Source organism: Aythya marila (assembly GCF_965140915.1).
Source record: "Aythya marila genome assembly, chromosome: 1".
Taxonomy (NCBI): domain Eukaryota; kingdom Metazoa; phylum Chordata; class Aves; order Anseriformes; family Anatidae; genus Aythya; species Aythya marila.
Genome location: NC_139042.1, coordinates 197,932,866 through 197,953,566, shown reverse-complemented (window position 1 = coordinate 197,953,566; position 20,701 = coordinate 197,932,866). Strand labels below are relative to the sequence as shown.

Here is a 20,701-nt window from a genome sequence, read left to right as displayed (position 1 = left end):
ACTTCATGAAGCAAATTGGAAATGTAGAATCTACGTGCAGTTAGGGAATACTATATCCTTCACAAAGCATCCTAAAATTAACTTCTCTATGCAACGCATTAAATTATCTCTAATTGCATATTTGACCAAAGCAGTAAGCCTCTTTTAATCAATCATTGAAGTAAAGTGTATTTGCAAAATGGTAGATTGATCATTGTAAACATTGGTATTTTGAGCTAAACTGTGATATATAATACTGCCATCATGAGATAGGAATTGGAATCAAATGTAATACTGTTAGAGTACTGGAGATCAAGAATCACCATTGCTGGAATCATTTTTAAGTGTGCTGAGTTTCTTATGGTAATACATTTTGCATTCAAAAGTAATTAGAGTAGAGATTGATTTCAAGTATTACTATTCTGCTGACTTTACATGGCTGTCTCTCTGATGAAGCAGGAAACCCTTTTAACTCTGTCAATGGCCATTCTCATTACATTTTCAGTATGAATTTGGGGAAGAAATAAACACTCTATATTTTTATTTTTATTTTTATTTTTATTTTTATTTTTATTTTTATTTTTATTTTTATTTTTATTTTTATTTTTATTTTTATTTTTATTTTTATTTTTATTTTTATTTTTATTTTTATTTATTTTTATTTTTATTTTTATTTTTATTTTTATTTTTATTTTTATTTTTATTTTTATTTTTTTTATTTGTTGCTGGTTGTTGGTGTTGGTAGTGTTTTTGTTTGTTTCTTTCTTTGTTTTGTTTTTGTTTTTTTCCAAAATCCAGAGGTGTCAATATAAGTTTTCTATTTCTAAACATGCAATTACCAAGTCTCTGTTCAGTAAAGCCTGATTAATAGACCTTGCTGACTGGGTTCCCATGATTAATAATCCATACATGCATAAAGTGTAGACTACGGTGGAGTTCTGTGCTAGTTTTTATGCCAGGTTTGGTGTAGACTTGTCATTACCCCTGAAAACAATACTAGTCTCTGACAATTTACTTGGCAAACCTTCAGGATAATCTGAGTTTTATATTTTTGCAGTGTGCCAGCAAAGTGAATGGAGGTCTGTACACTACCACCAAAGACTATCCTGATGAAGCTGTCCATTTTGCCAGGAGTCATCCACTGATGTATCAGCCCATCAAGCCTGTTCATAAAAGACCAATACTAGTCAAAACAGATGGGAAGTACAATCTTAAACAAATAGCGGTAGACAGAGTAGAAGCTGAAGATGGGCAATATGATGTCTTGTTCATTGGCACAGGTAAAGTAAACTAGGAATACAATTGATTTAACGGGTTTTTGACCTCCAGGATGAATGAAATTACCTACAGTCCAAAAATAATGAAGCAATACAACAGTCATTTTAAGAATAATTCTGTGCATGATGGAGCCAATCTTCACTAACAGCCTTACAGAAGTGGTTAGTCATTCCAGACATACAGTTCACTGTGGCGATAACATAATACAGAAAAATAATGGTAAGAAAAACTTTTAAAGACTAGGACTAGAGACTTAAGTATAGTATTCACCACCACCTTCACCCTACAAGAACTTTTAATCCAATTCCTGACCTTATTTTTAAAACTTCACAATACAAACATGTATTTCAATATCTTTCTGAGCTGAGACTTAGACTCTGGGAGAAATAGAAATGACAATGAATTTCAGAAATATCAGTTCAAATTCCTCCATTTCTGGAGATGACAAATCTATCTGCTACTGTTAAAAAGAAATTGATAGCTTCCAGACTTGGGTTATGACACAGCTCAAGGAAGGAAGGGGACTATAACCAAATTTATGGTTCAAAAAGAAAATTAGAAATTTCCTGCAAATTTTTTTTTGCCTTTCTTTTGTGATGTTTTCTAAGATACATAAAGGTTGTTTAAAGAGGATTTTTTAAACACCTACCAAAAAATATAAATAAGGTATAATGTGTCACAGAGTTCTGCAACCCTAAGCAATGGGGAAAAAAAAAAAAAAAAAAAAAAAAAAAAAAAAAAGTGGAAAGCCTAGAACTGGACACAATTTTAGTCATATCTAATCTGCCTGTAAAAAATCCAAGGATTCAACATTCACATGTTATCAAGCTAACAACAGAAGTGGTGACATAAATTGTTTTGACCATTTTGTCTAGGCAAGCATTTACTGTGAATTATTTTTTACTAATGAAATTCCTCTGATTCCTCTGAAAGCATTTTTCAGTGTAGAGAACATTAAAAAGAAGAAAGACTGTAAACTAACAAAGGCTTATTTATACTAGGGATGTATTCTGATCTTTTAAATAGCTTCTGTATGGTCTCAGTGTTGGACTCAGTGTGGTCCATAAAACATCGTGTCACTTACGTTTCCACAGCAGATTTAATAACAGTGACTAGATTTTTAATATTTTGCACTTGCACTTATGATTTAGATATTATATCTAATACTTGTACACAAGTACTCTATTTAGCAAAATTGAAACCATTGAGATTTAAGTATGCACTTTAGAGCTGGGCTGGACTGGCACCTAATGCTGCTTAGTCTTGCCTAATCTCAGGTGACAAGAAATTTCATCATAGATATTTGGACTTTAGAAACTCTAAGATGATTCCTGCAACCTCCACTTTGGCAAAGCTCCCATCAAAACCCTCACTGCTTCTTTCAGCAGTATAATGTTAGAAAGGGTTAATCTTCTTTCATCCGAGTCCAACACCTTCTATGTAACATTAGTAAACAAGGTCTTACATCCCAGCAAAAATTTCCTTATGGTATCAGTGCAGATTTATCAAAAGGGAAGTCTGAATGTCAGAATGAACTTTCACCATTTCACATCACCAGGATTTGAAGAAGGACTTATGAAAATCAGAGCTCAAATTTCTTCTTCCTCTTCCTCTTCCTCTTCCTCTTCCTCTTCCTCTTCCTCTTCCTCTTCCTCTTCCTCTTCCTCTTCCTCCTCTTCCTCCTCTTCCTCCTCTTCCTCTTCTTCTTCTTCTTCTTCTTCTTCTTCTTCTTCTTCTTCTTCTTCTTCTTCTTCTTCTTCTTTTTATTATTTACTATTCCAACACAAAATGGATTACTTATTCACTTTCAGAAGTGGTGTATGACCCCAGTTTAATGGTTCCTCTCATCCCTTTCACCTTTTGCTGAACATTTTTCCCACTGCTTGTCTGCTTAATATTTCCCCTGTAAATCAAGGATGACTGAAAGTAACATAAGAAAAGAAGCGATATTTGCATTGTTGATGGCAGATTTCAGACTAAGGAAAGTAAGACTATTATAATAATAGTCTGCAAGACAAGGCTGAAGTGGTGGAAGACTAGATGTTGCTCTTGTGTTTTAATTTCCTGAAAGAGATGTGCTGACAGAGAGACTGGTAAATATAAATTCCAATGTACTTTAAACTTTTTGAAAGTGCAGCTTTTCTTTGTTTCATCTTCCTTTGATTACTACCTTCAGTTCTCACTGAGAGAAAGAGAACTGTGCATAATGAACCCCTGAAAGCATTGGTATTCTTGCCTCAAGAACAGAGCTGCTGCCAGAAATTAAGTATAATTAGTAGTTTCCTAACCAGTGTCTAACACACATATCTTATAATTCAAGACACTTTATATTTCCCTAATTTGATGGTCTCAGCTTCTGCCTACACTTATTTCTTTTATTTTTCTCAAAATTTTAACTCTCTTAGATTATTTTTCTGCTCACCAAGGGGTTCTGGCCCAGAATTTGAAAACTACCTGAATTAATCAGGTAGGTCAAGGATGTCTCAGCTGCCTCTTAGTTGACAGATAGGCCAGAGCATGTCACAATGTCTTTGGAACAAATTAGCATACATGATTGTTCTCTAAGTGTAAGAACCCTCATCAATAACAGCAATGTGCAACTACTTGTATGTATAAGTTCCTATTCATGATCAGTTTGAAGATGTTATTTAATGTCTTTTAAGGCCAAGTAAAAGTTTCCACCAATTATATATTTTAGTATTTTATTTTTCATTTTTATTCCCAGATAATGGAATTGTTCTGAAAGTCATTACAATTTACAATCAAGAGACAGAATCAATGGAAGAAGTGATTCTTGAAGAGCTACAAGTATTCAAGGTGAACTGTGCTTTACATGAAACATACATACAACTAACTGTCTTGTATGTTTTTCAGATAAAAATGTCAAAAAAATCTGAGGATAGACAAATATAAAATAATTGTGCACAAGAAAATTTCTGATTATCTAGATATTATATGACATAAAATCTTTATTTTCTACTAAAGTTTTTCTAAAGTGGAGTTATGTTTAAGTACTGAAGCACACTGTGGCAAAGCAACACTGTCTTTCTATTTACATACTCAGTGTGTGATTAGAAACTTATAGCATTTTACTTAATTTTCCCTCATATCTAATTAAGTATTTAAAATAATATAATTGCAGACACAAAAAATGTGTCCTTAATGTTGGAAGCTTAAAAAAGGACCAGATTATTATTAATAATAATAATACTAAAAACAACAAGTTCCCAGAAAGAGTGAATCAGTTAATGTGTCATTACAGTGAGTAAAATTCATTCCTGGTGAGGCAAAAGTCACTTTTGTTTAAGAATAACCTAAGATTAAAGCTCACTATTCAGTATGTGGCAAAGGTAACACAATGAAATTCACTTAATGAATACTCACATCACTTTATTTTAGCCACATGAAGTAGAAGGCTAACCCACTTGTAACCACAGAGAAAACCTAACATCCAAATGTAGATATTTAAATCCGGCACCTGAATTTGGGCAGAGTAATTATGGACTTGCTACCCTGGGGGAAAAATGTTGGTTTTCAATATACCTATTAGGAGCCGTGTTTTGCCATTGCTCCAGGAAATCTGAGCAGAGGGCAGAGAGGAAAAAGTATGAGAAGGAATTCCTGCTATTTTTACCTATCTTCAATGTATGTTTTGTTATAAAGAACACTCCACTTATCACTCTGGAGTATGACAAAAGGGATTCAGTGGTGGCAAGAGCTAATGTTATGTTTGACAGGGAAATTTTAGTGTTCCTGTGACTCTGATAATCCTGAATTAAGTGTTGGCTGGTTGTTTTTAAATAAAATATTAAAAAAAAAAATAATTCTCAAAAACAATTGCCTCACGTTTTTCTGTAATGTCAGAAGTTAGAGCAAATCAAAGTATTTCACAGAGATGAACTTAAGTAAACATCAACACTATTTTACCTAATTTATTGTCATGGCAAAACTACTTTTTTATTTTTATTTTTTTCTAAGTAAGGATGCTTCCTATTTTCTAGGTGCCAGTTCCCATAATTTCTATGGAAATCTCATCAAAAAGGGTAAGTATTTCGTGAGTTTGACATGCAAACATTGGGACTCAAATTCAACAAAGCTGTAAGTCTGTGTGAGAGGGAGAGAGAGAAAACAATGTATATCATGTCTAAAGAGACCAGGTCTCATAACATGTAATACGTTTGCAGTGCAAACTTATGGTTATATGCTCTGTTCCTTTATAAAGCATTAATATTTTTCAAATCTAACATTAAAACTCTTTAATCCATCTCCTTATCTTATACATATTGTTCAGACAAAAACAAGTAAAACAAAACAAACCAAACAAACAAAAAAGACAATTTGATCCATGAGTTACTGAAATAGAAAGAACATCAAGGATTAGCTTGGTGGATATGGCAACCCAAAGAAAAGTTCCTTGTTGATAAAAGTAGACATGTCAGCCCCACAGGGATATGAGTCCTAAAAGAGCCTTGCTGCCTCCCATAAATACTCAGGGGCCCATGAAAGGCAGAGCTGTTTGGATCTAACTCCCTTTTGAGTCCACCACCAGGACAGTTATTTCTCAGAATAGACAATCTTTGCAATATAGGTGCACAGAAATGTAGTAAAACACAAGTAACAAAGACTGAAGATTGTATTAATAGTAGGCGTGAGTGTGCCTCAAAGATCATTTTAGTCTTGGTGTCTAGTCAACTTGTATTCCCTCTGTAATGTAGAAAGACAAAGTCCTCTGAGCGATTTAGGGGAAGATCCTAACTTTAAGTTTTCCAAATTATTTCTTGGATCTATTTATTTTTTTTTCCATAGACTGTGAAAGGACCTCTGGAGACTAGATTGTCTATCATTACACCTAAGTAATTATTTGGACAAAGAGGCCTGGAACACTTCCACGGATAGGGCATTCACTTCTCTGGTCAACCTGTTCCAATGCCTTACCACCCTCTGAGTGAGGAATTTCCTCCTTATATCTAATCTAAGCCCACTCTTTTTTAGTTTAAAGCCATTACCCCTTGTCCTATCACTCCTCGGCTTTTCTGTAGCTCCCTTTAGGTACTGGAAGGCTGCTGTAAGGTCTGTCTGGAGCTCTCTCTTCTCCAGGCTGAACAACCCCAATTCCCTCAGCCTGTCTTCACAGGAGAGGTGCTCCAGCCCCTTGATCATCTTTGTGACCCCCTACCTCCCCCCCCCCCCAACTCATTCTAATACTTCCATGTCATTCTTGTACTAGGGCCCCAGAGCTGAATGCAGGGCTCCAGGTGGGGTCTCATGAGAGAAGAGCAGAAGGGGAGAATTATTTTTTTTCTCAGAACTTTTGATGCAGCCCAGTTGGCCTTTTGGGCTACAAGGACACATTGCTAGCTCATATTGAGCTTCTCATCAATGAAGACCCCCAGGTCCTTCTCCTCAGGGATGTTTTCAATATCCATTCTCCACCCAGCTTTTATTTGTTCTTGAAATCTTGAAATAACAAGAAATTTCTTGGTACTGTGGACAATTAAATGTTTGAATACTTGCTAGGCACAGGGTTGGTACCAAATTATTTTGTCTCTAAAACATGATTTTGAGCAGAAGTATAGTGCAGTTGAGTTTATGTGGAAAAAAAAAAAAAAAAAAAAAAAAAAAAAAAAAAAAGCTTTCTCTAGTGAAGCATTTTTGCTGTTCCCCTTGGACTTTGGAGTTTGTAAGCCTGTAAAGATCTCATTGATAGCTTTGTTTCAACATCCTTGTAATACTAAACAGCCTTCACTTAGTCAGTGATATAAAAAAATATTGTGTTTCAGGGTTGAGCTATTTATCTGTGTGGCTGGGAGGGAATGTTCTTTGATGTTCTGTTGGCTAGATATTGGATGCTTTTTGCCATCCTCTCATGAACCTAGACTTACAGTAGAGCTTACTCTTTCTAAGAGATGAAAGAGAAAATCCTATTTTGTATGTTTCATTGAAAGAATTGTTCATGTGTTCTGGGACAGTCATGCTGCAATATCGGAAGATGAAAGAATTCCCCTTGAACAAGAACCCTAGGTTTCATCATTTTAAGTTATCAGATTTAGTTCCTATTTATCTGTTTTATCTCAGCTAAAGTCTTTAAACATTGCTTCAAACAGCCTCTCCTAGTCTCTTCCATTGACATTTCTGACAGTTCAAATTTTGAGACCTAGAAAGATATAGGAGGTATAATCAGGGACAAGAACGAGCTATTTGGATTAAATTTCATGGTTTGTGAAAGGCAAGCCAGGCTAAATGAACTGACTGTATTTTCCAGCTTTAAACAATTTTAAACTATAAAAAATTTGAAAGCTTGGACTATGTTTGTCCATTAGGATAAGCACAATTTAGAGTTCATTAGGAATGTTTTTTTCTGACACAAAAAAACACTGAAGCAAGCAGTGCAAAATCAGTTCCTATTGCAGTTCCTATTGCAGTGCACACTGTGTATTTCTGCGTTCAGTTGATTTACATTCACCAGCAACAAGAAGTATTTCTCATATCTCTGCAAATTCAAGCTATACTTTTCTGGATTTTTTATGTCTTAGATCAACAACTTGTGAATCAGATTTATCATCTTTCATTTCTTTTGAAAATGAAAGTTACATTAACTTTATTCAAGCAGTCTTAGAATGAATGATGGTGATATGTGTATATATATATATATATGTAGATTGTGACCAGTTAAGTTACAAGGAAAGGTAGCACAGAACCAGAAAAAATACCTATCTTCTGTGCATTGAGGGATTATATAAATCATAGAACTATTGTGAATGCGTATATGTGACTATACTGTATGTATGTAGCCACATCAAGAGTTAAATCCTCATAACTCCAGTTTTAATACTGAGATTGCTTGTAACTTCATCAAATTTGAACTTCTTCAATTAAAGACTTTAAGTCAAGTTTTGCAGGTTTTTGTTTGTTTGCTTGCTTCTTGTTTTTGATGATCGGTTAGGTAACAGAAGTGCTATGGGGGAGGCATTGGAAACTACCCTGAGGAAGAAAAAGACATGTAACACTCCCCCCCCACCCCCCACCCCCCGCCCCCAATTCAAACAGAAAGCTTACAAAACTGAAACTTCCAAAATTTCCAAAGTGAGGAAATGCCAAGCCAAACTTGCTCATTCTAGATTTTTTCTGCACCTCCATCCTCATGCAGGAGAGTTTAGTTTGTAACCAGTTTTCCTGCAGAGTAACTCTGCCTCCCTCAGGTTACAGGCTAGATGCACAACTGGCAATCTGCTGAATAACATTTCTTTAAAACTCTAGTAGTGGCAGAAATTTTAGTGGAAGTTCTAGGAATTTAATCATACATATATATATGTATGATTATACATATATATATATATATATATATATATATATATATATTTTTTTTTTTTTCTCCAGCAACAACTCTATATTGGATCTGAGTCAGTCGTAACACAAGTGAAGTTCCACCAGTGTGACATGTACGGCACAGCCTGTGCTGACTGCTGCCTGGCTCGAGATCCTTACTGTGCTTGGGATGGCATCTCCTGCTCCCGGTACTATCCCACAGGAATGCAGGCAAAGAGGTGAGAACTGCTTATTTTTGTGAAATCTGTTTTGCAAAATAGCTTAATAAAAGTTCCTAATGCAGTATAAATTACTTCATATCTCCTCTTCATACAAATGAGTGAGAAGACATATTAGCTGATAAGTTATTAGTGAGCTTTAGGGAACAGCTAAGGACCTGAATTAACAGAATGGCATAAATTGCAATACCAAGAATATTTTATGAATGAAGAAAACTGTCTACTTAGTCATTATTTAAACAAACCCCAATTTCCTTTTATTTCACCTGGTGGGCAGAGAAAATATGTTTGTTTCATTCCTTAAATTGTCAAGGACCTATTTTGTTAGTATTTGTACAGAACAGGTATCACACAGCAAAAATATACTATAGAATACTATATAGAATACTACAGAATTTCAGAGGAGGGAGGGAAGGAAGAAGGAAGGATGGAAGGCAGGAAGAGAGAGAGAGAGAAAGAGAGAGAGAGAGAAAGAGAGAGAGAAATGAAGGAAGGAAGGAAGGAAGGAAGGAAGGAAGGAAGGAAGGAAGGAAGGAAGGAAGGAAGGAAGGAAGGAAGGAAGGAAGAGAAAGAGAAGGACAACTCTGTTAATAGCCATTCACCTCCATCAGATAAAACAAAACTAGGATATCTGCAAAAGCTACAGACTTTATAAAGTGACTTTATAAAAACATGTTGATCTGCAGGCCAGTTCAAATCACTTTATGCTTTAACTCTCATTGGGCAGACTTCTCCTCTCCATGCCCAGTCACTTATGGATTCTGGCCTTCATTCTTTGTGCAGTAATTTCTCATATATCTATCTTCTTTCCTACCCTCTCAACTCCAGGTTCTCCAACTTAGGTCAATAGATACCTGACCAGACATATAAAACATGCACATTTTAATCCAGACATTTTCACAGGACCTGGTCTGCTCTGCAACTAGAGTGAGTCACTCAGATCCTTAGCCAGCAAAACTCTGGTTATGACTAAGTCAAGCCCTTTCTGTGGCATTTTTACAAGTACTCTTTCTGATAATTTATGTTTAGATATACTACACCTACATTGACGCCAGGCTTCAGAATTAATTGAATAACTTCTGGAGACAGTTTTGAAAACCTGTGCAGATTGTTCAATCAAAACAAACTATCCCCAAATTGATTATTGTTTTTTTATGGAAAACTAGGGAGGTTCTTTTCTTTTATTTTTTTGTCCTAAACATCTTATCTTCCCATGAACCTGGATACACTCAAACAAAATCACTGCTATCCAGACAAAACAGACATTTCTGTGGCTTTTGTAAAAGATAATGAATGCAGGAATTGTTGGGTAGCATAGCTTTTGGGTAGGGAACATAAAAAATTCAAAATAAGGAACAGAGCTAATGACCGTATATTTTAAAATCTCGGACTTTTTACACTGAGATATAAGCTAAACCAAGTAGGAAATCCACACCACTTCTACAAGCAGGATTGCATAGTCTTCTCATGTCTCTTGCAAGCAGACTTATGGGAGGAAGTGCGTTCTGCTTGCCTGCTCAATGTGAGAATTATTCTCAATGTGAGAATGAGAGTTATCATGATTTTAATGAGTATTGGTTACTCATCTAATGATTTAAACGCCCTTTGGGGAAGAGAGTAGGGGGTAAACATTTTCCTACCAGCCTGCTAGGCCTGCATCCACATTTATGCTGTTCTGTTGCAGGCTGTTTACTGTCTATGAAAAGATAAAAGAAACTCGCTCAGTCCTTTACTCAGTTGCACATTTTTAGCATATTTCTCACCTAAGACAATTTCCAGAGTAGCAGCCCTTAAGTTCCCTGACACATGCATTTATCCAGGGTTGAGTGATATGGGGCAGCACCCAGGCACCTTCCTGTGCTTTACCTCTGGAATTTTCAGCAGGTCAATCTCTAAAAGAAGAAAATACTGCTGTTATCACCCTTCTGTTCTTAAGATAAGAGCTGCAGTATTAGAGAAGGGATTTGCACTCTACTGAATGTTCTCAAGGTCTGTAAAACTTGTTTTACATTTAAGAGTTTGGGGAATTAGCAAGAACTTACAATACTGAGAGGGATGTATAGTATCTGTTTTGTTCACTTTAGCTCATACATAAAGCTCAGAACGTTTTAAAAGTTATGAGCTTACATTAACTGTGCAAAAAATGGTGAAGCAAGGAGAGCTCCTCAGGACACACATATGGAAGTTGTTTTAATTTACCTCCTGCTGGGTTCCAGGTGGAGAGCACTTCTGGAAAGGCATGTCAATAAATGATGTGGAGTTTTCTAATAGCAAGCAATGCTGAGCAGGTGATAACCCTGCCGTGGCTGCCCTGTGCTCCAGACATATTAATGCCCCACCCAAGAGCAGACACTTCTTGATTTGGCTTGGCCTTGTCTTAGGGCTCCAGACTTTTGCACAAGCTGTGCAGGGTCGTACAATTAACATTAGGACCAGAGGCATTAGAGTGCGCCTGTTCTCCCTGTTCCTGGCAGCCATACCTCCATGGGGCCTCATGGAGCAAAGACCTTCATACTGCAGCACACTTATGCTGGCTTTAACTGTCAGCAGAAATGTGGCCCTTATACTGTACATTTAGGTGTGCTTCTGAATTGTATGGGTAGTCCTGCTAGTGCAGTAAGAGTACTGTCAAGAGCTCTTTTAATTCCAGTTCTGCTGCTGAAATGTTGAACTAAAGCAGGGATGCACAATGTATATTGCTCCCTTTGATTAAAATGCTGACTGCTTTAGAGCCTAATGCCCAAAAGGTATAACAAGCATTTAGAGAAACAAGAAATATAAAAACTGTAAACTGTAGGCACATGAAAGATATAGATAGAGCTGCAGCACAAATTCAAACAAACAAACAACAACAAAAAAACACAACTCTTTGCTTGACAGCTGGTACTGTTTTAAATTTGAAAGCCTATATTTTAATTCCTTGCAAATTCATAACCTGTTTAATTAATTAAATATAGGATTTATTTAGGGAAACGTAAACACTGAGCCAAAAATTCAATATCATAATGCTGGCAGCATAGCATATTATAATGTCATGGTAGTTACAAGTGTATGTCTCCTGCATACTGCAAATACATTAGATGTCAGAAGGAAATTATTTTGCATTCAACTTTGAAATATGCTTGCAAAAGCAGAGAGATTCAGGACCTAAAGAACTGTTTTAGTTCACTATTACCTCAGTAATCTAATTTAGACAAGTTCAATTTTTATCCAAACAAGCACTAAATTCCACAGATGAGGTTCTTCACTGTGCCACCTCAATGTCTAGGCTGAAAAAACACTGGAGTCACTTTAAAATACCTTTCAGCTGGTAACCCTTTATTACTCTGCTAACTATAGGAAGCTGACAGTTGCCATCCTGCCCTCTCTCCTTCTCCAGCCTTTCTTCACCACCCACTCCACTAACAAACACACAAGCATGCTTCATCTCTCATGGCTAGCAAGAGAGCTCCAAACAGACATTTTTTTTTCCCCCAAAATTTACTTTTTTTCTCCCTGTGTACTGAGCCCACTTGTACACAGTACCTTGTGTGAAGAAGATAAAATCCTAAGCATTCTTCCTCAGTCCCCATGTTACTGCTGAATGGTGTTTCATGGCACCAATCATGCTTGTAGGCAAAAGAATATTTTAACAGTTTGCTTAAGTTTCTACTTAAGTTATATGCTGGCATTTGAATGAAATGCTTTGAAGAATAGAATCCAGGTGCTAACTCAAACATCACTCAGTTGTAACATTTGGTTTTGCAAAAGAAAACTCAGTCTACTGGTTTATTTATTCAAACTGCAATGATGTGTTTTCTCTGTGAACCATTTTGACTTTGCCTCATCTATCCCTACAAAATAATGAAGAAACATGAAGATAATGGTGACAAGGATGATAACTATATTGTTTTCCTATAAATCATCTTTTCCAAAGTCCTGAAGACACAGAGTTACAGACTGAAATCTAAATTCATGAATTTATGGATTACAAAAGACACCTCTGTGTACTTATTACATTTGTTAGTCACTGAAAATTATTCTTTATAGTAGCTTATCTCAGTGTTGTCTGGTAGCTTATTATTCATGGAATTCTGTATGAAATGATTACAAAGAAAAAAAAAAAAAAAAAGGATAACTAATACCAGGATTATATCAATATTTGTGAAATACATTTACCTCCCAGCATCTCTCTCTCTTTCAGCACCTCTTCTCATTTTTTTCTACTCTTCAAAAAGTAGCAGGTGAAGGCACAGATAAATGTCTCCACACTCACAACATCAAAAATCCTTCCAACAAGTAATTATTTTTTCTTGAATCATTCCAATGACTGGAGAAATATTATATCTTACAGGACTATGATATTTTAGCACTATGACAGTAGTACTGAAGGGTACTTGGTATACATATATTGCTAACTTTTCTGTTCCTACCAGATAGGGTTGCCCCACAGCAGCGGAGTTTGTTTGTTTGTTTGTTTGTTCCTTTTAAGGTTAATGTCTGTAGTATTTATGTGTATTTATGCAAGAAAATGTCTCTTCTGAATTACCTGTACACACAAATATGTAAAGCTGTTGGCAGCATTATTTAACACTGACACTTTGCAAAGTTATCAGTAGCCATGGCTACTACATCCATACATTAAAATGAGAACTCCCAGGACATGTTAAAGCCTTGTTACTATCTCAGAATCTCATCTTTCATTCTGAAAGATGCAATTATTTTTAGCATTTCTGTCCAGTAGTCCCCATGTAGTCCCCACCAAATTTGCAGATTCCACTGAAACAACAATGGCAAAACATTATCTCTGCTGCTCTGATTATCAGTAAAAGCTAAAGCTGTTCTGTTGGTCCTCCAGTACCACTACACCAAAAGTCTATTTGTGTGACAGGACTCAGAAAATAATCCCTACTTACTACCTATGGCAGTAGATTGCAAACAACTTCTTATTTCCGATCAGAATCTCAGTGCAACTTGTACCCATTGTACCTCGTCTTTTCTATGTGGTTCCTTCTAAAGAGGGAGTCTCCATCTTGTAGCTATGCTTTAAATATTGGAATTGCTCTTTATGTAAATTCAGGAAATGTATCCATGATATAACTAAATTTCGGATTGTTAGAAATACTACATCTGGCCTGATACCTCACTCCAGTTTCTTTTCCCTAGTAAGCAATCTTAATTTTATTTATCAGGACATTCAGAAAACAAAATTTTGATAAAAAGTACAATTCTTCTGGGGATACACTGTACAATTATGCTTCTAATTATTCTTTTGTATTAAAAAATATAAAATAAATAAATATATATATTTAAAAAAGGAAATTTTCCATGGTTTCAAGAGTGAGAGAACCCAAAGACAGGCTAAAAATCTGTTTGCCACTTCCTAACATGGAATGTTCCCCAGTTGGTTCAGAAGATCTTGTTTTAGTATTTATAGTGTTAGTATAGTTACACATAAACTGCACATAGTTACGACCATTTCTAATTAAAATCTACATCATTTTTTTCAGACATGATCACCAATAGGTTGAACTGAGAAAAAATACCAATGCATGAATGAGTATTTCTCTCAACAATGCTAAATTTTTAGGACCCAATATTTAGCTCTCTATGCTTTTAATGAATGTCACTCCAGTATAACGCTAGTAATCTGTAACCTAAACACATTATCTCAAACAGTTCTGTTTTTCCCCTCCAGACGTTTCCGCAGACAAGATGTTCGACATGGAAACGCAGCTCAGCAGTGCTTTGGCCAGCAATTCATTGGTAATCTACTCACACATTTATACATTGCTACCAAATGCCTGGAACAGAAAAAAACAAATTTTGCCAATAGTATGGGCGAGACCATGATCTCACCTGAGATTTTTTACTGGCATATTCCTATAATAAACTATAAAAGTTATGGAGATAAGCCCATATCATCCAAGTCTAAGCAATTACTTTGTTTCAATGGCAGGACAGGTGCATCCCCATAGAGTGTGTGCAGTCTTGCAGTCCTGTTGTTGACATTAGGGATGTGGGTAATGAATCTCATGAGTGCCTTCTGACCCCTGGGCAAAGGCTTCCAATGGAAATACATAAGGGAAGATGGGGCAGGGCTGTGTCTAATGCTGTTGTCCAAACCTTGGAAAATGTTGATTTCAGACACTGGTATTGGGAATGGCAAAACAGACAGAAGCTGAGACGATGGGAAAATTTACTTAGCAGCTTTTACCAGGCATCACTTTTCAGTAGCTATCTGGTTGGATGTAGATTAAATTTCACTCTTAAAAGTAAATGTATCTTGAAGACAGAGTATTGTCAGAAACAAAGTGGCAGACATTTTTAAAACCTTTATTTTCACACCAGGAGAAGTTCTGGAGAAGACTGAGGAGCGATTGGTTTATGGAATAGAGTACAACAGCACCCTATTGGAGTGCACACCTCGGACCTTACAAGCAAAAGTAATCTGGCTTGTCCAGCGAGCCCATGAAACTAAGAAGGAAGAGGTAATTATTGTTATGTCCTAATCTTTTAATTAAAAGATCCCATGGTTAAGAATATTATGTCTTCACTGAAAGGCCTGCCATCAGTTGCTGAAATGTGCATGGGCATAAGGGAAAATCATTGTTCATCTGAATCATTATGATCCACTGAATTAATAGAATTTCATCTGGTGTCTGAGTTCAGCATCTTGAAATTGAATAACTACACAGATGTTCTAGAAGAAGCTAAACTTGACTGAATGTCTCAGAACAAAAGGGAATCCACCACTTCTCTTGGTATGTTATTACAGAGGTGAAAATTATACATATTACTCCCAGTGTTAGTCTTGCTTAATGTCTATTAATTCTGGCTGCCTCAGCCATTACATCACAGAGACATCTAAAAATGAGTGTTCCTGGTTCTCTGCCACCAACATGCATTGTGGTATTACAAAAGTACTTAATGAGTGTTGCCATACTTAATTCCCTGGTACCTATCTGATACATGTCATTTTAGCTATCCCCACTTAGTATGTGTAAGCACTTAGGGAGGAAAGACACATGACCAAAGGATATGGTTGGTTTCCTTACTGCCTAGCGGCTAGGCTCTGCTGCAAACTCCAGCTCAGCCATAGACATACACAGATGTAAGTGTTGAGTCTGAGGAGTGGGATTCATCTAATATTGAATATGGACATTTACAATAAAGATAGCTAAGTGGGAGCTGGTCCCTGTAGGCTGCTTTGAGGTCAGAATAGCTGTTGTTGCAGTTATAGCCAGTGGTATCATCTCATGCCAAGCTAAACAGCTTCATTTGGTCAAGTAAAAAATGACTAGGTAAATCACTGAATGCAAAAGTAAATGAGGAGGCCACACACAGCAGTAGAAACATAAAATTAAGCAGGATGGATGCCATCCCTACTCTCCGTAAAACATATTTCTTCCTGAAGTTTTGTCCAAGTCCCAGACCCTCAGAGGGACCTTCACATTTGGTATTTCCTAATGCATTTTACTGGGAGATCCCAACCTATTATTCATGATCATTCTTACAGTAGAATTGTTCTTTCACAAAAGGCAGTGAATTTTGAGGATTTTTACTGTGTTGGGCAGGAGGATGTCCTCATATATGCCATTAGACCCAGCACCTCAAATGCTGAGCACCAGAAGCACAAACTCAAACAGACTCTAACCTTCCAGTACATCTTTATACTACTAGGATGAATGTATTTTAATGTTTCCCCGTCATAGTTATTCTGTTTTACATGAATAATTCTATAGTCATTAGTAAAAGGTAATCCCAAGCAGAGAGAAGCACTTCTCTTCTAAATAATATTTAGCATTTTACTGCTTAAATAGAAAAATGGGTCTTCCATTATTCTGCTGAGCTTTTCTGCTGGTTAAATCAGACAGCTCAGTGCTCCCTGCATGCTAGCATCTCTAAAAGCATCATATTTAATAACCTAGTTCTCGGAAGCTGCAGGGGGAATTCCAACACCAAACTCAGAACTGAGGTTTCAAGATCACAGTTAGATATAAACACAGGTGCTGCTTCAAAAACATTTGTAAATGAGCATTCACGGGGAGAGTTATTGAAGGTCAGCTGGCAAATGCCCGCTTGTTTTCCATCCAGTAGTTATCTGCATGTTTCAACCTAACTTCCCTCTGTGATTTAGCCACAAATGACTAGCTCATGCTGGGAAAACAGGAAACTATCTGCTCTATTGTCTGTTCTACCATGCTTGCCAGATCCTTAAGATTGCTTTCCTTTCACAGCATAACCTCTTCTTTACTTCAAGTAAATATTTTATTTACTTACAAACTGTGAATTAAAGGAGCTTAGAACTTTAATCTTCCTCCACAAATTTAATATTATATTCCTGAAAGTACTTTTCAAAAATAATCACACTGACTTTTTGCAATAGTGAACTCTCATCTATGCTGTATTACTGCATCGATCTGTTTTTCAGGTGAAGACAGACGACAGAATAATCAAAATGGATCTTGGTCTGTTATTCCTGAAGTTGCATCGCCTAGATGCAGGGATCTATTTTTGTCAGACAGTGGAACACAGCATCATTCACACTGTAAGGAAAATCACCCTGGAAATAGTTGAGGAAGAACGTGTAGAAGAAATGTTCAGTAAAGATTATGAGGAGGAGATAACTCACAAAATGCCATGCCCAGTGCAGAGCAACATACCTCAAGCATCAAAGCCATGGTACAAGGAATTTCTTCAACTGATAGGTTACAGCAACTTCCAGAGGGTGGAGGAATACTGTGAGAAAGTCTGGTGTACAGATAAGAGGAGAAAAAAGCTGAAAATGTCTCCATCCAAGTGGAAATATGCCAACCCTCAGGAGAAGAAGGCAAGGATCAGGCCAGAACATTACCGACTGCCCAGGAACATAGCTGACTCTTGATGAACAAAATCCACCTGCTGTTTCTGGGCAAAATTTTATTTGAACTTAAATAAGAGTGAGAAATCAGTCTTGGTTTTGGTAATTGAAACAGGTTTATATATATAAAATATCAGGACTGAAAACAAAAATGCTATGCTAAGTTATACTGTACACTCATGATGACTGTTTAGAAGAATTTTACACAAAATCTTCTTAACTATCTGTTTCTAAGTAGGTCAATGCAATCAGAGTTGTGCATTAAGGAGGACGTGACAATCTTCAGACTTTGAGTGCTAGAATCACTTTCCTGTGTGGACCATGCTTGCTCTGTATATTGTTGCAAATGATGGCATATTTAAGCAAATTCAAATAGCTAAGCATTCACAAGTGGATGAAAAATATAACATATCTTTTCTTGGTTTCACAAGTATATCATGCTTCTGAAAGCAGCACGTCTTAAGATCTTTCATTTTGATTGTGACCTGTCTGAATTTATCACTGAGAAAAGTGAGATGTGTTAATATGGTGTCCTGCTATTTCTAAAGATAATGAAGGGAAACCCTATTTACTTCCCAGCAGTTTTTGTCTCATCAGTCATTTATGAAGTGCAGTGTACTGTCACAGCTAAATAATATTTCCTAGTAACTTAATGTAAGTCAAATGCATGTTCAGAACACAAACAGAATGAAATTCTTCAGCACTTTCATATAAAATGTTGGAATAATGGTATGGATAGAAAACAATTCTATCTTGTCTCTAGTAATGGGTATTTCCTTAATAACGACAAGAATTAAGAGAGTGCCCTCTTGTGGCAAAACGAAGCAAATCTGATATCATATATTTTCTCAAGAAATGAGTATTGCTAAGTATTACCAAGACCCACAGCTGGGTTGTTTTCAGCACACACGTCTAGTCACTATGTGCTAAACACACAATAAATAGAAGGTAGAGTTGGAAGTCAGTTATGCTGGACAGACAATATTTTAAGTAATGCTTTATGTTGTTAATGTGCTTTGGAGGTAAGATGCAGTAATGAAAAGTTAGGAAGTAGATTGAAACAAGAATAGCATTATATAGATGTGTTTCTATAGTTTCACAGTCCAGATAAATCTTTTCCTGATATGTACTCTCTGGTTAAAAGAGCTGTTTTGCTGCTCTTGTGCATGATATCAGGAGTGGAGATGAAAGAAGTAAATAACTTCTAATTGAGGGCTTTCAATACATTTTTTTTTCTTTTTCTTTTTCTTTGAGTACAAGAAATCAGATTCAGGAAATGCAGAAAGCATTTTCCAAGCAGTTTACTACTTGGAAAACCTGATATTACAAAATGAGCTGGAAATAAATAATAATAATAATAATGATAATAATAAAAAGATAGGGAAGTTATAAACACAAGTGAGTCATAAATGAGCTAACTCCTCAAATAAGAACATGATGCCAGTAAAGTAAATAGCCAAGCTGATAATAGATTTTGATGCTGCCAAGAAAATATGCAAGGAATTAACCAACCACAAAGAATTTAATGTCCAGCTTCAATGTCTAATCAGGAAACAGAATTTGGAATTAATGGGAATTAACATCCTGGAGAATAGAGATTTGCTAGGTTTGCTATGCTAACAAACCTAGCAATGGATGCTGAAGGAATGTTCTCCAAATAGACTGGATCTTACAGATGGACCAGGAAGCTTTGCTGTGCTCCTCTGGGAGAAGAGACTGTTCCCGGGTTTGAAATGAGCCTGTGTGCACACTGTCAGCAACATGAGTACAAGAAAAAACACGTTTGACACTGTGTCCATGGAAGAGCAGATTCAACCCTTCCATTAGTCAGTTATGTTAAGGAAAACTTTGCACTTCATTTAGCTAGAATGCCTGTCTGAGAGATGGGAATGGACACTGTTCACAGCCTTGCATGAATTTTTATGTTTGCCACCTTTGATCTGATATGGGAGACTGGATAAAATCACTCTTCTGTGACAGTTTAATAGAACTTAGCTGCAGTTAGAATTGTCTGTTTGTTTACAGCTACATGAAAAGAACTAGCACTGAAGGTTGTAACAGAGAGAACATGTAGAATAAGAATCCCTAATTTATACCTCTGTTCAATTCACCCTGGAATCCCTGTCTGGAAAACTGCTAAAACATCACTGAAATACTCTTTTGATAAATTACGGAGTCCACTTCTTTTCAACAGTAATAGGAGTTATATATTACTTTTTTTTCAGATTCATTTGTTAGCTTCTAGTGCCAAATGTACCATTAATGGATTATGAGAAAAGAATGACAGCATCTCATCCTGATGGAACAAATGTAACTTTATGTCTCGTTCTCTGAGATTTCAGGTAGAAATCATGTGATATGCAAATCAGGATTTCTGATTTTATATGAGTGTGTATTTTTAGCACCCCATCCCTTTAGTGGTTACATGTGGAGAATTCCATTAAATTTTTATTAAAATAATAAATTCCTAACTCACACCTTGCAACTTCCATTGTTGCAATGACTGAGAATTTGTAACTACAATGTCTTGTTCGGAATGCTACAACATCTATGGAAGAAGACAAAGACTGACAATAACATATTTTGGAAGGCTACGCACAAATGTGCTCGTACACTTACAATGTTATTTAAAATGCTTCTTTGTATATATGGGGGGCATTGTCTACTTCTTTTCATTATGAGTTTGATGTATTTTGTATGTGCATGAAGTGGTCAAATTATAAATATAAATAAGAATTATATTTGGCTGACATCATCTGTATTATTTCTCATAATTTAATTTGACCAGACAATGTGATCCTGTGCAGATCACTAGTCACACAGTGCTATTTGCAGATGCACTTTGCCATGCATTTTATGAGCAGGTCTTAGAAGAATGTTAGTATACGGTTGCCAGTTGGGAAACTGTGGCACTGGGTGATCTACAAGTAGTAGATCTAGTGCAAGTGGTCTACATGGCTTGTCTGTCATCAGGCAGCAGGGTGGAGAGTTAAAATAACTCTCACTAAGACATTATTTATTCTTTGCTCTTGCTTCTGTGTTGTAAATGAGATTATTG

General features: G+C 36.2%; 1 protein-coding gene across 2 annotated transcripts in view; it reads left to right on the top strand.

Annotated features, from left to right (window-relative positions):
- The window catches only part of SEMA3E (semaphorin 3E), a 155,188-nt gene extending 134,857 nt beyond the window's left edge, over positions 1 to 20,331 (top strand). For both annotated transcript variants that reach the window (XM_082783210.1, XM_082783209.1), the window contains 7 exons: positions 1,037 to 1,259; positions 3,983 to 4,074; positions 5,259 to 5,300; positions 8,635 to 8,801; positions 14,479 to 14,546; positions 15,132 to 15,271; positions 17,215 to 20,331. In XM_082783210.1, coding sequence (XP_082639336.1) covers positions 1,037 to 1,259; positions 3,983 to 4,074; positions 5,259 to 5,300; positions 8,635 to 8,801; positions 14,479 to 14,546; positions 15,132 to 15,271; positions 17,215 to 17,667 — 1,185 coding nt within the window. In that variant the 3' untranslated portion in view covers positions 17,668 to 20,331. The remainder of the gene's footprint in view (positions 1 to 1,036; positions 1,260 to 3,982; positions 4,075 to 5,258; positions 5,301 to 8,634; positions 8,802 to 14,478; positions 14,547 to 15,131; positions 15,272 to 17,214) is intronic.
- Positions 20,332 to 20,701: the final 370 nt, after the last annotated feature.